The sequence below is a fragment of the Macrotis lagotis genome, chromosome X (assembly GCF_037893015.1).
Source record: "Macrotis lagotis isolate mMagLag1 chromosome X, bilby.v1.9.chrom.fasta, whole genome shotgun sequence".
Lineage (NCBI taxonomy): Eukaryota > Metazoa > Chordata > Mammalia > Peramelemorphia > Peramelidae > Macrotis > Macrotis lagotis.
The window spans coordinates 329,112,389-329,130,994 of record NC_133666.1 but is presented as its reverse complement, the minus strand read 5'-3'; the positions used below and the strand labels follow the sequence as shown (position 1 = coordinate 329,130,994).

Genomic DNA, 18,606 nt, shown 5'->3' with positions numbered 1-18,606 from the left:
TGTAGTTTCTTCTTTATTTTTCCAAACACAACTTAGTTCAGTAACCTTCTTGGATCATTGTTGCAATAGTTGTAGGGGAAATGGATTGTATTAATTCCTCCTACTTTGCATCTTGATTGATCTCCCCCAACACAATCCTTTGTAGAAATACCATCAACCAAAATAAAGCCAGGAAGGAAAGTAAGTCAATAGTGAATAATCATCATAACTTGACTTACTCTGGCTTGAAATATTTTACTCCTGGTGTCTCCACTGATATATCATAATGTGAATGGTTGACACAGAAATAAGATGGATAAACATGAATTGAAACTGACTGGAGGGGGTAGATGGCACAGTGGACCCACTGGCTCTGGGGTCAAGAGGACCTGAGTTCAAATGTGACCTCAAGACACTTAATAACCTAGCTATGGGACCTTGGGCAAATCTCTTAGCCCCATTGCCTTTCAAAAACAAACAAAACAAAAAGAAACTGACTGTATTTAATACAGTGAGAAATTGGAGAAGGGAACATTTCTTTAAGTCAATAAATACCTAAGATTATTGTGACAACATCACAATAAAGTATCATTACTCTCATTTTTCAACTGGGAAAGTTTTGGGGGTTTTAATTTGTTTTTTTAAAAAAAGGTCACAGCAAGTATTTTAAAATGTTTAATCAAGTATCACATGTATAAAACAGGGTATGCATCAAGTTTTTAATTAAGCAGAAGTGCTTTATGAGCAGTGAAAATGAAATGAATAAAGAATCTGACTATACATTTCATTACTTCAGAGAACCTTTTTAAATCATTTTATTAGACAGTAAAGAAACCACATGATTAACATTTCTAACCCTAAACAACTTTACAAAGTATATTCATCACAGAAGTGGGTATGAGCAAATACAACTGTTGCTAGTTGGATACAATGCATACTGGTCATCAGAATGCTTCATTCTTCAAATGGCCACACTATCTTTGGGATCTGAAAAGCCTAAAACAATTCTTGTCAGCCCCAGAGCAAGCAGGTACCGAAGTTCAAAGAACTATGTCTAAATTGTTATGAGTCACACTTGCCTTAATCATTTCTAAAGATACAGTGAACCACAAAAATAATTATACAGAAACTAGAGGATGTCTGTTTAGTTACTTAAGAAGTTTAGTCACCGTCAGTGAAGGAACTGTAATGTCTTTAAAAATTGGCACATAATTTGGATTTATTTGAGTTGGACCTTGTTCCAGAGTTTCAATAATAGTTTGCTTCATATCTCTACTAGCATCTCCTCTCACTGTCAGCAAAGCTGCGATGTGATCATCTCTGTGAATGAGAACAGGGAAGGGTAACAGTAAAAAGCATTAAACTAAGTCTGAACACACCACAGACAAAAGACCAATCCTATTTCTTCACACATGTGGTATCTGAACTTGTGCTGCTGGCTTGTTCCATTTGCTCAGAGATCTAAATGCCTAACTTCTCTTGACAATAATTAATATATTTTTTTATTGGAAATCAAGCTATAAATGACCAACTTCTGAATAAGGGAGGAATTTTTCTTTGACTTCAAAGAAAAGAGAAAATGGATTTTCCATATGAGTGAATTTTTTTCTCCACCTCATCAGATTTGGAAGAGATTTTGGTTTTATCTTTGTGAAATGAAAATGAAAAATGAGTAAAATAGTGGACAGGATAGTTTAGCTTCTTTTTGCTGTGGGTGCTAAGTAAATAGGATCACAATTACAGAGATAGAATGAGAGCAATCTGTACAGCCTCTTCTCTCTGAGATTCACAGAACTGATAGTACTCAAGACCTTCAACAGCATGTTCACTATAAACAAACTGGTATCCTTATTATTCTAGTTCTATCATGCTATCTTCAGCATCAGGCCCTTTATTCATACCGTACCCCTTGCCTTAACTGTATCCCCCCTCCTCTCAGATTAATGAAACCATCCTCATTCTTCTACAATAAAGTCAAATCCCATTTTCTCAGGGAGGCCTTCTCTGATCATTCTAGCCTCATGTAATTTCTCCTACTTCTCCATTCCTATGACATTTAACTATATCAAATCTGCTCTATTTACTGTCTAATATTACTTATTGAGATAGTATATCATGACAGATGGAATCCTAATAACTCTATGAGCAGATAAATCACTTAACCTATATGTTTTAACTGTTAACACTCTACCAAATTTTGAATAATTGAGATCTGCACCAGTAAAAGAGAATTCCCATACCTAAAGTTTTCCACATTGATGAAAAAACAGTTTCTTGTTATATTTGTGAATTTTGAATTGCTTGTATCCCTCATATAGCTCCTATTTCCCTATATAGAGTATAAACTCCTTGCTGGCAGGTACCATATCCTATATTTTTCAGTCTCCATATTGTAGGAATTCTTAAACCTTTTTTGTTTTATAGACCACTTCAGTAGTACAATGGACCTCTTCTCAGAGTAATATTTTTAAATGTATAAAATACAATAGGATGACAAAGGAAACCAATTATGTTGAAATATATTTATAGAAAAGAAAATGACATGGTACAGTGTGTGTGTGTATGTGTATGTGTGTGAATGAATTATGGATAGATGGGACTCATGGATATCTAAACTTCATGGATCCCAGGTTAAGAATCTCTAGTATAGTGCAGTGTTCAATAAATTCTATACTGACAACTTATATTATGACAACATAAAATATTCAGTGACTATTTGCCTTGGGTATAGAACTCATTCTTTTCTCCCCCATCACAAAAATAAGATATTGCTCATAGGACAAACAAATTTTGGGGGAAAAAATACTCAAATCAAGGCTCCACAAACATTAGTTGAAACTTGAAAACAGGAATGTCATTACCTGATATCTGGATATTTGCTGACTAGAGTGGAAACTTCAAGATAAAGTAGTGAAGGATCAGTCAGCTTAATTACTTCTGCAATGGCTACTATAGTATCACAGTGTCCATCTGTATCCTCTCCAAATCCCTATAAAATGTCATGTGAAAAGCATGTAATGACTACATCCAAGAATACATTATTACATTTATTACAAATAAGAAAATTCTTAGATGGCTAGTAGCAAGCAGCTTCTTACATTCTGTAATGCTCTTATATTCACAAAGAGCTTTTCTCACAAGCACCTGGGAACATTGTGTGGAAGGAGCGCTGGCCTGGAGTCCTGACTTCAGATTGCTAGCTGGGCTGCTTGGGCAAAGCATTTGCCTCTCTGAAACTTAAGCTTCCTCAGCTACAAAATGGGAATGATACATTAGCCACTTTACAGGATTATCCTGAGATAAGTGTTTTATAAATATTAAAATGAGACAAAAATGCCATCAGATAGTGTATGAAGTATCAACCTAATTTTGCAAAGGAGGAAATTGAGTGACAGGGGTGAAATGAACTGGCCAGGATCACAAAGCAATCTATTATCACTTGATCAATAACAATTAGTAATAATAATAATAATAATAATAATAATTTTAAAATCACATTTCTATAATATATTATGGTTGGTCATGAAGTGACATATACACACACACACACACACACACACACACACACACACACACATATATGTATGTAAAACCTGATATGAAACCATATAAAATTTGATAAAGTGCCTCTTAGCTAGTAGAAGCCTTATCTGGCCAATGGGGGGGGGGGGCTCTTTTGCATTTACTGTGGGTCTTCTCAGATTTTGGTTAAAAATGAACTCTTCCATTTGTCCAAATATGCTTCAGCAAACTGAATCTAGAGAAAGGCTTTCTTTTTAATAGTTGCATACTCTTAATTGTACTTATTTCTTTTTATGTCACTTTTTCCTCCAACTTTTTTGACAATCAAAATCCAGAATAATATTTTGATCACAAATGAATAAAGTTTAATTATCTGGTTTCTAGTTTCTCCATCCCCCAGGGTGTAAGGCTCTCTTGTCTTTGTCTCTGTCTCTCTCTCTCCTCCTCTCAAGCACAAGCACACACACAAACAAACACACATCTAGAAGACATCTGAATCAGATACTAAACTGAAAATGAATTGACAAAGCTACAGACCTAAGACACTTACAGAAGCGAGTTTTCTAAACAAGAACCTGAATTGTTCTGCTTCTTTGATCATCCTTTCTGCACCTTCTTTGCGTTCCTCAGCATTCTTGAAAGAGATCCGCTTTTGCATGATAGCTTTAATGTATTCTACCACCACCCTTCGGTGAGCTTCAATTGTCATTTTCTGCAGGGGCCAAACAAATGAGAGTTCCACAATTGCAGTACACTATTATTTTCTTCCTACTTTGATAAGGATTGGACATACTTTCAAGGTTTTTTTTAATCATGTCTACTGTAACTGATTAAAGGAAATGAAAAGGGATGAAACATCAATTAATTTTACTCCACGCTAGCACACTGGTTAAATAAAAGTCCTAATTACTGATAAACAAAGTTAGTTCTTGAATTATTTCTGAATCTCAGGTAACTTTGCCTTCAAAATCTCAAAGCTGGAAGGAACCCCAGATGCCCAAAACAGCAGGAATACTTTCAATTATTCCTTCAACAAGTAGTCATCCAAACATCACTGGGGGACTTCCCAAGAGGAAGAATCCAATCCTGAGGCAGCTCATTTCATTTTTGATCCGTTAGTGTTTCTTTACATCAGGTTAATATCTAGCCTCTTGCAAACTTCAACCATTCCTCCTAGAGTTCTATCCTTTGAGGTCAGAACGAGAGGACTACTTCTTTCCTATCCCCCAAAGCTAACATTCCCCCCTCCTCTCTCTAAAAATCTTTTCCTGGCTAAACATTTTCATTTTCATATGTGACAACTCCTCTATAAAAGTCAGGGTCTCAAAACTGTGAGGCGATGGCAGGCCATAAACTGAGAGAAGAAGGGGCAGAGAAACATGATATAGTACACAGAGTACACTCTGACCATGATGTGTAATGGTCTGGAAAATCTGGTGGAAGACAATGGGAAAAGGCAAGACCTGGGAGAGAAATTTCATGGCAACAGGATCCCAGGGGAACAGTCCATGAAGCCACATTCTTTCTCTCTTAGTGAAGATCTGTGAGGGCTCAAAGACTTCAGGATTTGGCTGGATGTCCTCAAACTTATCTAATTCTAAGCTGATCATAATATTCAATCTATCAACCAACAAACCTTTATTAAATGCCTTCTATGTGCCAGATTCCACACTAAGCACTGGGATAAAAGTACAAATAATACAATAATTGCTCCTCTCAAGGAGCTGTCTTACATTCTTGGGGTGGGGACAATATGGACATCTAAAAATCTATATAGAATATGCATATAATACAAGATAGAAGGAGGGAGAGCACTAAGTGCTGGAGTGGGAGATAAGAATTCATGCAGCAGATGAAGGTGATTGAACCGCATCTTAAGGGAAAAGAGGGACTCCCAGGATGAGGAGGCAGGGCCTTTCAGGCAAGATGCAGTGAGTGCCCAGACACTGAAGGAGGGAGGAGACAGAGGGTCCCATCTGAGGACCAGAGCAAGCGTGGTTGCAGGGGGACTGGGGGGGTGGGGTTTAGAAAGATAAGTTCAGAGTTTTAAAAACTAGACAGAGGAGTTTCTATTTTATCCCAAAGACAATAGAAAGCCATAGGAATTGGTTGAGTAAGGGAATAATTACTTAAGGAAAAGTATTTTGGTAACAGTGTGTAGGATCAAGTGGAGACTTTGTTCTATATAATTCACTTTTCTGAAGTGTTTCTTCCACCTCTCAATGGCAATGAAAGTAATTGATAAAATATTTATGAAAACTATTTATCCTGTGTTTTAATCAAAGTATGAAAAGGTAAGGTTCAACCCAAAGGATAAAACTTTTTTGTATGTGACCACATTTTATCCTTACCTTCTTATAAGGTTTTTTAATTTTAGCAAAGTCATTGAAATAATCTTCCACAGTGACACAAATTGTATCCACAGCATTTGATCCCATTAACCATTTCTTTGTCATTAACTCACAGAGATGTGGCTGAAAAAACAACAAAGAAACACTAATCTACAGAAAATTTTACATTTTTTTCTATTATATTAATTCAGCTTTCAACCATGTAACATATAAGTAAATTAAACTTTTCTTCTTAGTTCCAGAAATGAAAATTATGTATCTTTAAATCAACAGAAGAATTTATAATAAGAGCTTTTTTTACACAATCAAAATTTCCAAAGTAAAAAATATTTAATGGTATAATTTATGTGCCTCAATCAATTGCTATTTTTAAATAGGAAAGAAACAAAAACAACTATTAAGCAGCATCTGACTTTTTATAATGTTAACACAGTTATTTACAGAAAATGCTATAAATTTTGTGAGATAGTATTACAAGTTTATATTGTCTGGGTTTTGTTTTGTTGGGACTTTTTGGGTGTGGACAATGATTGAAATAATTGATCCAGACTGGTAATATAGTGATAATTTAAAAGTCTTAGAGAGTAGCTCTGAACAATTGGCCCTGTCAGCTAGCCTGACTGTAGAGGCCTAACAAAATCACTAAACTTAGTATAAGGCTTAGCTGGGTTTCACTTATACACCCAGATTGTCATCTTCCCATCCTATTGCCTCTGCCACAAGCATATCCTTTCCTGCCCCTTCCAATTTTAGAAGCAAAATCCTATCAATAATGCCATTATTAATGAAAAAAGTATATTATTTTACTACCCTGTGGTTTCACTATCACTATGACTTTACAAATCAAAATATCCTCCCAACTACCACTCCCCCATGTGTCATCTTCCCTATTAAAATGTTAGCTCTCTGAAGGCAGGGATCTTCTTTTATAATTTTATCCCCAACAATAAGCACCAATAATCCCCAGACAATAAATCTTTTTTTCCACTCATTCATGTGACTCTCCACGTGAAGAAAGCAAGGGGTAGCAGGGCAGCAGAGGTGAAAAGAGAAGACATTCCATTCCCAGGAGTGCACATCCTATGTTCAAGAATACAATCTTTCTCTTTTCTCCCTTATTTTTCTTGTGATTATTTTAATATTACTTATATCTTTTTTTTTTAGGTTTTTTTGCAAGGCAATGGGGTTAAGTGGCTTGCCTAAGACCATACAACTAGGTAATTATTAAGTGTCTGAGGCCAGATTTGAAATCAAGTACTCCTGACTCCAGGGTCGGTGCTCTATCCACTGCACCACCTAGCTGCCCCATTTATATCTTTATATAACAGAATATAAACACAGAAGATTTAGGAACCATCCCCCCCAAACCTCAAGATACACTAAAGTTGCCTATGGATGTAACTGTAATAGTGTTTAGCATAATGTACAGCCTAGAAACATATTGTCAATTTTTTTTGTACATATTAAAGTAAAGAATTATTAGAAAACTAACCTCTAGATCCAGAAAGACTTCATCAAGCAGGCTACTACAGCCATCCTTTGCAATGGTATCTAAAATCACATCCATGCTAGGCTGGCACATTGAAACTCCCTCATCTGTTTCATTTTTCAAATACTTCCTTTTTAAGCTCACTATTGACTCTCTGGAACAAAAAGATTGTCAGTCAATTAAACAGATATCTATTTTTATACTCTTTCCTTATTAATTAACCAGTTGATTTTCACAAGTTGTAAAGTAGAACTTACTTAAAGGTCTGGCAATTGTTGATGACTGCTATCATATACTGAACATAGCAGTGTGGATGTTGCCGATTTCTTAGGTGCTCTTCTTTATATAACTGTGCCTCATCTTTATATCTGAGGAAATAAAACCCCACCCCAAATAAAACATTTAAAGTTTAGCATAAAAGACATTTTTAAAGTTATAATCATTTTGTACCTTACAAAATGATTTTTTAGTCACCTTTAGTCAGATGTTGATTCTTTCCAAGTAAATAAATTCTTGACTATACATATTAATCCAATTCTTAGGTGCCTACAATATGCTAAGCTTTGTAAAGATTAAACAATGGAAAGATTACCATGGTGTAGTTGTTTATTTCCAGAGCTTCTACTAATTTTAGTACATGACTAAGATCAGAATTTAAAAATAGGGACCATGAAAGTTACCTAGTTAAATTTCCCACTGTTGCAAAAATCCCTTCTAAAATATTCCATCTAAATTCTGCACAATTACTTTTAGTGTTGAAGAACTAACTGCTTCCTGAGGCATGATATAAAAATTCTGCTCATTACAAATTTATCTTTACATAGGCTTAGCACCTGAGAACACCAAGGTCTTTTACAAACACTGCCCTTTTTGAAAACACCAATGATTTGTTTCATCCATGGATTTCACAGGATAAAAGTCTACATTAACTGCTTTATCCATTTTAGCCTGCTAACCAAACTTTTATCACTGACTGTTGAGTAAAAACTCTTGATCCTTTCTTTTAAGTCTCTCCACAGTATTGTTCCAAATGACCTTCCAGCTTTCTATCACATAATACCCCTTCAAATATGTGACATTTAAGACATTGGAACAGCTTAAAGAGTCTGAATGCCTTTTGTTCTCCTCTTGTTCACTGAAGTCTCTTCCTTTAAAGCCTAACTGATGAGACACCTATTCTATAAAGTTTTTCCTGACTCTCCTTTTTATCTTTGGTCAAAATAATCATCCCTCTTTCCTCTTTTCCATAGCAGTTTATTGTGAGATCCCTATTAGTGCAAATAATAAGTCTCTTAAGGTGGTCATAGAATTTGAATTCACATCATATATTTCCCTTGGGGTGGAGCTAATGGCCACATTTTACATAATCATAACTGATGAGGCAAAATTTGAATACATGCAATCACTTCACTAGATTCTTTATTGGCACTATCTAAGACCAAGCTATCTAGCTGAACTTCTTTCTTGCATCAATCTCTAATTTTCCCTTGCACTATAATTATTTGTGTATCTCTCTCTCTCTCTCTCTCTCTCTATTTGCTTTTGGCATATAAACTTTTTTGTAATCTCTATCTCCTAAACCAGTGCCTTGTAATGTGGCAGGCAATTAAGAGATGTTAAAGTTAAATTATACACTAAGACTATGAAAAATACCATCATGTCAATTCAATTCAGATAGTTCTGCAAAAATAAATAAGGTTCCTGACATTTATGTTTTCTTTTTCTTTTTTTTTTTTTTTTTAGGTTTTTGCAAGGCAAATGGGGTTAAGTGGCTTGCTCAAGGCCACACAGCTAGGTAATTATTAAGTGTCTGAGACCGGATTTGAACCCAGGTACTCCTGACTCCAAGGCTGGTGCTTTATCCACTACGCCACCTAGCCGCCCCCATTTATGTTTTCTTATCAAAAGTAGATACTCATAGAGGGCAATAAATCAAATTGTTCTCCTGATTTCAATCAAGTAAACTAACACCTTAAGTACTTGGTTGGAAGTAAAATTTTGTCTAGACAATTGTTAATGCCCATTATGAGGTACAATAAAATCAATATCCCACACTTTTCAATTTAAACAATTACAAATAATTACTTTGTCAATACAGTGAGAGTGAAGTTTTAGGATAGATTTCTTCTAAACAGATTTCCTAGGAAAAACTGTGAATTTTTTAAAAATTTAAAATATTTTTTAAAATTCCTAATATTTCCACAGATAAGATTAGATCTATAATTTCACTGATGTTGTGAATAATCAGGTGTAAATTTCTTCTACCAATAGCAGGTTGATAATGTTGTAAACTATAGTCTTAGAGCTGTTCTAAGATGATGAATGATTTGTCCCCAAGGTCATACAACCAGTTTGTATAGGCCAGCCTTGAACCTACATCTTCCTGTCTTCAACAGTGCTTTTCTATACACTACAAGCTTCCTCTCACTAGTAGAAAATAGTAATCTTCCTTTTTAAAATGCATACCAATAAGGTGGGCAAAAATAACAGAGGGCAACCAGTCCATGTTATAAGAAGCATAATTCATGTTCATTAGCATCACAACTTAAACTAGGCAGAATATACCAAAATGTAGGATCTGCTATCCAGAAAAGTCTTACAACTAAGCTTCAAAAGGAAGCTGTAATCCCAATCTCATCTAGATCTTCAAATTTTCTAAACAATAATAAAACTCTGACTTTTTTAGAGTAAGATGTCAATTAAAATAAAGTAACATGCTTTTTTTGAATATACATACTAAGTAAAAATACTTACCTACTCAAGAAAGAATTCATTTGCTGAAGACATAAAAGTAGAACTTTGGTTTTCAAATCTTCACTTATCTGTGCAGCAACTTGAAGATTCTGTTCAAACATCTAAAATCACAATTTAAGATGAATTTTGACATTTATGTACCAATTCCCTAAAATGTTTAAAGCTCAAACTCTTTCACATTATAGAAATGTTTGTTTTTTTTAGAAATCTGATCTAAAACTTATAAAGGACTTTACGTATGCTAGAGATGAAGAAATAAAGACCTCTAATACTATCTTCTCATTAATAACATTATTCATTTTCCTCAGAAATTAAGAGCAGTTATTTTGTGAATTGTTAACTTACTTCTAGAGTATTATTATATAAAGCCTTACTGGAGACAACAAGACAGTCTATGCCAGGAGGCCCTACAAAGGTCTACTGAATAAGAACACTGGGGTCTGTTCTTAAAAGATCTTATTTTAAGGCAGCAGGATGCTTATTCTTTATACCACTAGAGAAAGCCAACACTAGTCTGTGGCAAAGTTTTATTAGTTCACAAAATTAGTTCAATTAGTAAAAGTCTTTACAGCTTAAGAGACTGACTTTTCCTCCCTACATCCTGCTGGTCCCATTCCTGAGTCCTATCTTCTTCGTAGCTCCTATTCACAGGACTCTGGGCTACCAGTGAGGTTACAGAAAGCAAAGAATTTACAGATGTCACTTACAACATAGTTTGCTTTGGGAAACAATGTCCTAGGGAGGGGAGCAGGGGAAGAGGGGAGGAAATTAAAGAAAAATAGATGAATTCTTACTTAGAATAAGAAGTGATGACAGAAAGATAATCAGAGCTAAGTTTTGGTCAAGGTAAATAAGATAACCTCTTGTCCCCAGGCAAAAAGATGAATTAACAAAATGGTAAATATAAAGAGAGACAAACAACTAAAGCTAAAAAAACCTGAACTTTTAAAAAAATTTTAAATCTATAATTTAGAGATAACAAATACAGAATATGGTTAATGTCCAATAATAATCAATCTTCCCAAATTAAACTTTCATGTCAAATGATTAATTTTCTCCTTATTGATATTATTTAAATGACTTTACAAAGTTTGACATTTTTATGAATGGTAAAAATCTAATCTTTTTAGAAATCACAAATTCAGAGTTCATCATACTTCATTTGGATAGGACACTGGATATCTGGAGGTTACTGCATTCCTTATATGGTAATAACAGCAATCCCCCAGGTCCTTATTTGAAAAGCTAGGCTCTGCAGCAACTCCAGAACTTCGGGACAAAATAATGTTTGTCTGAATTATTTATTATCAATTGTATTACAGGTCCTTCATGCAAAAGAAAAGTTTAACTGTTTCAATTCAGTTCAATAAACATTTAGCAAATGTCTTCTATGAGTCCAGATGAAAGATGACAAGGGCCTGAACCGTGTGAATGCAGAGAAAGCAAAGTATAGAAAAGATGTTGCTGTGGACAACTAACTGGAAGTAGAAGGCGGGTGAGATTGAGAGAAACTAAGGATGAAGCACTGTTACATTAGAAATACTACTATAAGATGGTTCCAAGCAAGGTATAATCTCTTTTCACATCTATAAAAATGAAGAAATTAGACAAAATGATCTCTGATGGTAACTTCCTGTTCTAACATTCTTTGTTCCCTGAATAATAAAGTGATTTTTAAAGGTTTTGATTTTTTTATACAGATTCAACATACTAATAAGTCAGGAATTAAAATAAAAAAATGCCAGCAATTGATCCTACCTGGAAAACAATAGCAGGGAGTGTGGTCTGATAGAAACCGTCTTGGTCAGCTTCAGGTTCAGTTTCTTTAATCCAGTCTTTCTTATCTGTCTCTAATGCTTTTCGTAGCCAGGCAATAATATTTGACTGAAGGAAAGATAACATTAATGTAACAATGGGGAAAAGAGAAAATTGTGGAAAGTTGCATTCTAGGATATAAGAGAAATTAAGAATTCATTAGCCTGGCCTAAAGAGGAAATTCAAAACTGAAATATCTTGAACTTTCTCTGTAAGTTTGGGCAATAGTTAGCTTCTTCTAACATTCTCTTTAACTTTTCAAAATATGAAGCGAAGGAAAATAGACCAATCAAAATACAAAGCCTAAATGGTGCATAGGAAAAATAATTTATAGGCCAAATATAATATTGGAATCAAGATGAGACCTAGAGGAGAGAAATCAAAAGAAAGAATGTATAATTATAACTTACAGAAAGAACAAGAAGAAAGTTTTCCTAACAAAGTTTGTTTAAACAATGTTGGAAGATAGAAGCTCAAAGCATACTTTGAAATATCATAACTGGTGACTTCAATATAGGTCAATAGTTTAAAATTATCCCTTTTTCTTAGGGTAGATCTTCATTTTCTTCACTAAGAAGAAATTGCTCAGTGTGTTCCTTTCTCTTTCCCTTACAAGTATTAGTCTTCTGCAGTCCCTTATTTCTTTACTGACCTTGACTGCCTCAACAGCACCAAGTTAAAGATGTCCCTCCTCTTTTTCTAATTTCACATGAGTATGTGTAAAAGTTATTTAGAAGTATTTTTGTTGCTTAAACAAAGGGCCTTACAACAGATGTTACCTCAAAATTTTGTCTAACCATTCACTTAACACTAAGAGAAGGAATCAACTTCTGCTTCTGTACTGTTCCCCTTCTTCTAGATTACCTGTCTCTCACACTCAATATGCTAAGGTCAATAGTTAAATTAGGACAGTCTCTAGAGCAGGAGCCCAAAGACGTAAAATTTTTAGCCAATTCTGTTATCCCATGACATGTTCCCTTTTCTAGGTTCAGGTTCAGTGAAGGGGCTATGTTACTGATTACTGATAATCATAAATTACAAGACATTATAAAATGTATCTTCCTTAAAGCTCAGCATCCTATTTCAGATGTCAAAAAGAGATACTAATAGAAGAAAAGATTGGACTGTTTTATTATAAACACCCTTAAAATCTTCTAAAATAATTTTTAATGGAGGCTCTTTTCCCCATTTGGCACCTATTATGTCAAAACTCTTTACTATGTCTATATTAAAGCTAGTGATAGACATATATTTAGCAGCATAGTCTGTAGAACAGCCATAGGACTATAGAACAGCTCTTATTTTTATGCAACTGCACATGCCAGTTTTACTCACTGTAAGCGTTGACATATATGTGTCGAGCAGGTCAGAAACCACATTTTGTGAAATTAAGGGTTGCAGGGTATTTATATCCACTTCTGGGGCCAGTTCCAAATTTCCCATCATCTCTGCACTATATTTTACCAAAACAAGATTGACCAATTACAAAGAAGAAAGACAAGTAGAAAGAACATTCTTAAATCACTGGAAATGTGGTTGACTTTTTTTTCCTCCATGATGCTATGCTATATTGTCATTCATTTTGGTCTGAAATTTAGTCAGTCCTAAAAGAAATTTGAAATGTGAGTGACTTTTGGATGTATGTTAGTAAAATTTTAAAATATTATCCAAATTTTAAAAAGAAAAATCTCAAATGTAGAATGTACCAAATGAATTAATGCTTTATTATATTTCCTTGCTTTATAATACTTCATTTTAAAACCATCTACTTTAAATGTCAAATGGTCCATATACGTTATCCCATCTGAATCTCAAAAAAGCCAATTGAGGTAAGCATTTATTAAACAGATGAGGAAATTGAGGCTCTGTGAGGTTAAAATACTGTTCCACGATCATATAGCTAAGAATGAGAACAAAAGATTTGGCTAAACTATCTGTTCTTTCTGCCTTGTCAGTTAAATAGCCTGCAGGGCGAACCTGAAGTTCAATGTAACAAGCAGAGTGGTATTATTTAAAAAAAGAAATACACACAATAATACTATGATGACCAGAGGTCAAAGTGAACCTCCCTAACTATTCTATTCTTTAAGTTTAGCTATGAATAGATACAGATGTAAATAACATGTAATATAAGCTTTAAGAGGGACTAGTTCAAGTACAACTTGGAAGATAAGCAGAAAAACCTCTGCCAGAAGAGTGTGCAAAGTCTAGGCCAATGTGGCCCTCCTCAGCGCAGCCGCAGCCCTCAGTGCAACTCAGATCCCAGGAAATGGAAGAAGGCCCACAGAGCTGCCCAGTAGGGAACTGCCTGGCAGCTGCTTCCAGAGAGCTCGGCCCGAGGAAGGTAAGGGGGTGGAGGGAGACTGCCGAGGTCTCTCCTCTGTCCCTGGGACAGGACTCTGGTGCTTTGTTCATATTCAAACCCTGGTTGTAGTGTGGACCCCCCCCCCCATTGCCATAGAGTAGGGACCCTCCTCACAGCTCCAGGGCAGAGAGGAGGGCTTGTGGTCACCCACAGACCAAAACACAGACCAGGAGAGTAGTCAGAGCCTCTCTTAAGACCTTGAAGGAACTGAGGTCCTTGCAGGAGGTGTCCCAATAAAACTAAAAAGCTTGAGAAGCATCACCAAACCAGGGTACAGGTTGGGGAAATGAGTAAACAGAAAAAAAGGAGCCTGATCATAAATTACTTTGGTCCCATGGAAGATCAATCCAAAACATCCAAGAAAAATAGGAGTTGGGCTCAAACTATGGCAGAGTTTAAAAAAAAATATTGAAAATTAAGTAAGAGAAGTAGAAGAAAAATTGGGAAGAGAAATGAAATGCAGGAAAAAACACTAAAATGAAGTCAGCAGTTTATTCAAGGAGATCCAAAAAAATGCTGATGAAAACAACATGTTTAAAACCAGCTTAGGTCAAATGGATAAAACAGCTCAAAAAGTTATTGAGGAGAAAAAAAGCAGAATTGGCCAGATGGAAGGAGATAAGAAAGCTCTCTGAAGAAAACAACTCTTTCAAATGCAGAATGGAGCTAAAGGAAGCTGATGACTTTGCTAGCAATCAAGACACAATAAAACAATATCAAAAGAATGAAAAACTAGGAAAAAATATGGAATATCTCATTAAAAAAACTGACCTGGAGAACAAATGCAGGAGAGATAATTTAAAAATTATTGGGATATGTGAAAGTCATGATCAGAAAAAGAATCTTGACTTCATTTTTAAAGAATTTCTAAAGGAAAATTGCACATATATCCTAAAAGCTGAGGACAAAATAGAAATTGAGAGAATTCACCTATCTCCTCCTGAAAGAGATTCAAAAAAACAACCCCCAGGAATATTATAGCCAAGTTCCAGAACTCCCAAGTCAAAGAGAAAATATTACAAGCAACCAGAACAAAACAACTGAAATACTGTGGAACTGTAATCAGGATCATACAGGACTTAGCAGCATCCACATTAAGGGCTCATAGGGCTTGGAATATAATATTCCAGAAGGCAAAACAGCTGGGAATGCTACCGAGAATCAACTACCCAGCAAAACTGAACATCCCCTTCCAGGGGAAAAGATGGACTTTCAAATGAAACAGGGAGAATTTCAAAAGTTCCTGTTGAAACGACCAGAGCTGAACAGCAAGTCTGACCTTCAAGTATGAACTCAGTTAAAGCATAGAGAGGGGGTGGACAAGAAGGGTAAATTAGGAGGGCTTTAATGATGATGAACTGTGTATATTCCTGCATGGGAAGATGACACTGATAATACTCATATGAACCTTCTCATTTTTTAGAGCAGTTAGAAGTACAGATAGACAATGCACAGGAGGGAGCTGAATTTGAAGATGTATTATAAAAATGGAATCAACAGGTGAAAAGGAAATGTACTGAGAGAAAGGGAAAGGAGAGGTAGGACAGACTAAGATATTTCATATAAAAGAGAGAAGAAATAGCTTTTGCAATAGTATGGAAGGGGGCAGGTGAGGGGGAATGAGGGAACCTTCATTCTCATCAGAAATGGCTCAGAGAGGAAACAACATGCATACTTAACAGGGTATAGAAGAAAAAGGAGAGAAAGGGGATTGGGGGGGGGGGAATCATGGGAGAGGATAGTCAGATATAACACATTTTCTGGGTCTCTGGGGTAGGATGTGGACTTGGGGCCTCCTGGTCCCAGGGCCAGTGACCTGTTTGCTGAACCACTCAGCTGTCCTATAGCACACATTTGAAGAGGGACAGAATGAAAGGAAAGAGAAAATATAATAAATGGTATGGGGAGGAAGATAGAGGAAATTACAATCAGCAAAAGCAACTGTGAAAAAAAATATGGAAGTAACTTCTCTGAAGGACTTATGATAAAGAATATGATCCACCTGAGACAGAGCTGATGGTATCAGAACACAGACCGAAGCATGTTTTTTTTTCTTTCTTTCAATTTATTTCTTGTGAGGGGTTTTATTCTTGTAGGGGGAGGGGGGATTATGTTTACTCTTTTTTTTTTTAAGGTTTTTGCAAGGCAAACAGGATTAAGTGGCTTGCCCAAGGCCACACAGCTAGGTAATTATTAAGTGTCTGAGACGATTTGAACCCAGGTACTCCTGACTCCAGGGCCGGTGCTTTATCCGCTAAGACACCTAGCCACCCCATGCTTACTCTTACAAGACTATTTTAGTAATGTATAAACAAATAAAAATGTAAATTAAAAAAAAGAGGGACTAGTTCTCAACTCTTCCTTAATATACAAACTAGATCTCCCAACTTTTAAAAGAAAAAATGGAAAAACACGAAGGTTGTTACATACAATGTTGGACTCGGTCACTGTGTTGGTTGATTTTGCCTGGTTTTCTTTGTATTACAAGAAGGGGTTTAATTCTCTAGGTTTAGGGTGAGGACTATTGCCAGAAATGAAGCAGACTGCATCAAAATTCACTTTAAGACAATACAAAAACAGAATCTATTACATTAGTTCTGTACTTCTTCAGATAAATCGTTTTTATGGCTCCTTCTCAGAGGCATGATAGTCATTAGCTTTAGGCTAGTTATATAGTTTAGCTATCAGAATTAAGTCTGGTGGTACTAGAGGATTAAAATTCAAAATTTTGGATTAGGAAAAAACAGTCAAATTAATTCCTTTTTATATTGATTGGCAATATTTCAATTAAATTTCTAACCTACCAAGGTGCCTATTTATAATCAAATAAATTTTTAGCAATATAGTCCTAAAATGAAGCTTTCTTGAATTAGTCACCATATACTTTTTTAACCTTACCCTCCTTACTGAACCTAGCTGAGAAGCAAAAACAAAAAAGAACTCAGAGCAACTATACACTTGTTATCCACTTTGTAACTCTGTGATGAAACATCATAAAATTCATACACGTTACTCAATGGAGACTTTTGGGTTATTTTATTTAGAGATAATTTATTTTTATTTTAGACACAACTCTGACAAGTGTGATTATCTTGCTTCCCAGGTTAAAGCACATTTAAAACAGTGTATGTGTATGTGAAACACTAGGGATAGACTAACAGAGCAGTAAGAAATGCTAACTGCTGAAACAAGACAAGGAAAAACTACAAAATGCGGAAAAATTAAGCCAAAAAGCACAGAATTTGTTAATGTATCATATAAAGCATTGAATATGGCTTCAAGTTCTACCACTTGACTAAAAAAAAACCTACTCTAGCCAAGTTAACAGCAATTTCCCTTTTGAGAAAGTTTTTGGGCTACTAATCACCTTTTTCCTCTTAAATACTAAAAATTCCATTTCCTTTGTGAAATAATCATCCATATCCCACCTCAGACATCCTGCTCAGACTGGGTGACATCATTAGCTTTTATGGATCCAGTTAGCATCTGTGCAAAGGACTTTCACTATTTATTCATTCTCCCTAAATTGCTCCTGCCTTTTATCAACATCTGTTTAATTTCAAGCTGGGTAGCCCACAACCATCTCATACTCAACTTGCATTAAACAGACTTTATTACCTTCTCCCTTAACCTATCTCTTCCAAAATCCCCTATTTCTGTTGAGGACATTGAAATCTTTTTTAGTCCCCAACCTCAGTCATCCTCAAATGTCCCTCTCCCTTACTTCTTCCCCACATCCAGTCAGTTGCCAAGTTTCGTTAATTCTCCCTTGACAGTTTTATCTACCCCCTTTTCTCAATTCACATAGCACCAGCCTAACTCAGATCTTCATCACCTCTCATCTAGACTACTGCAATTACCTCCTAACCAGTTCACCTGCCCCTTTCTCCAACCCATACTTCACAAGATGTCAAAACAAACTTCTAAAAGCAAAGATGATATAATGCTGACATCTAACTCAAGAAGCTTCAGTGGTACCCTACTTCCTCTAGGCCAAAAGAAAAAAAAAATCCAAGCTATCCTGTTTAGCATTTAAACAAAGCCAGATGAGAAAGTAATTAAGTAACTTTCCCAAGTTAGTGATAAGATTGAAAATTAGAATTCAATTTGCCCAAATCATATCAGCAATACAAATCAGATAAAAACCACTTCTTTAATGAAAAATACCAGATTTATTCTCCTTTATGCATTCTTTGTTCCAGTCAAATTGATGTACAAGTTATTTCTAGGAATAAATAATCCCCCTATCTCCACATCTGTATTTGTTTGAGTTATAAAGCGATATGATCCTCAATTTTCTTCCAGTCTTTGTTCAGTATCACCTCAGATAG

At 35.3% G+C, this 18,606-nt stretch overlaps 1 protein-coding gene across 6 annotated transcripts in view; it reads right to left on the bottom strand.

The window, feature by feature from the left end:
- Positions 1-642: 642 nt before the first annotated feature.
- EXOC3 (exocyst complex component 3) overlaps positions 643-18,606 on the bottom strand; it is a 31,180-nt gene continuing 13,216 nt past the window's right edge. For 5 of the 6 annotated variants that reach the window (XM_074207996.1, XM_074208000.1, XM_074207998.1 and 2 more), the window contains exons 5-13: positions 13,246-13,363; positions 11,854-11,979; positions 10,096-10,196; positions 7,599-7,709; positions 7,345-7,495; positions 5,853-5,975; positions 4,052-4,213; positions 2,841-2,968; positions 643-1,299 (exon numbers count right to left, since the gene is read on the bottom strand). In XM_074207996.1, the coding sequence (XP_074064097.1) occupies positions 1,128-1,299; positions 2,841-2,968; positions 4,052-4,213; positions 5,853-5,975; positions 7,345-7,495; positions 7,599-7,709; positions 10,096-10,196; positions 11,854-11,979; positions 13,246-13,363 (1,192 nt within the window). In that variant the 3' untranslated portion in view covers positions 643-1,127. Of the gene's footprint in view, positions 1,300-2,840; positions 2,969-3,020; positions 3,231-4,051; positions 4,214-5,852; positions 5,976-7,344; positions 7,496-7,598; positions 7,710-10,095; positions 10,197-11,853; positions 11,980-13,245; positions 13,364-18,606 lie in introns of those variants that run through there. The other variant, XM_074208001.1, reaches the window with a different exon arrangement.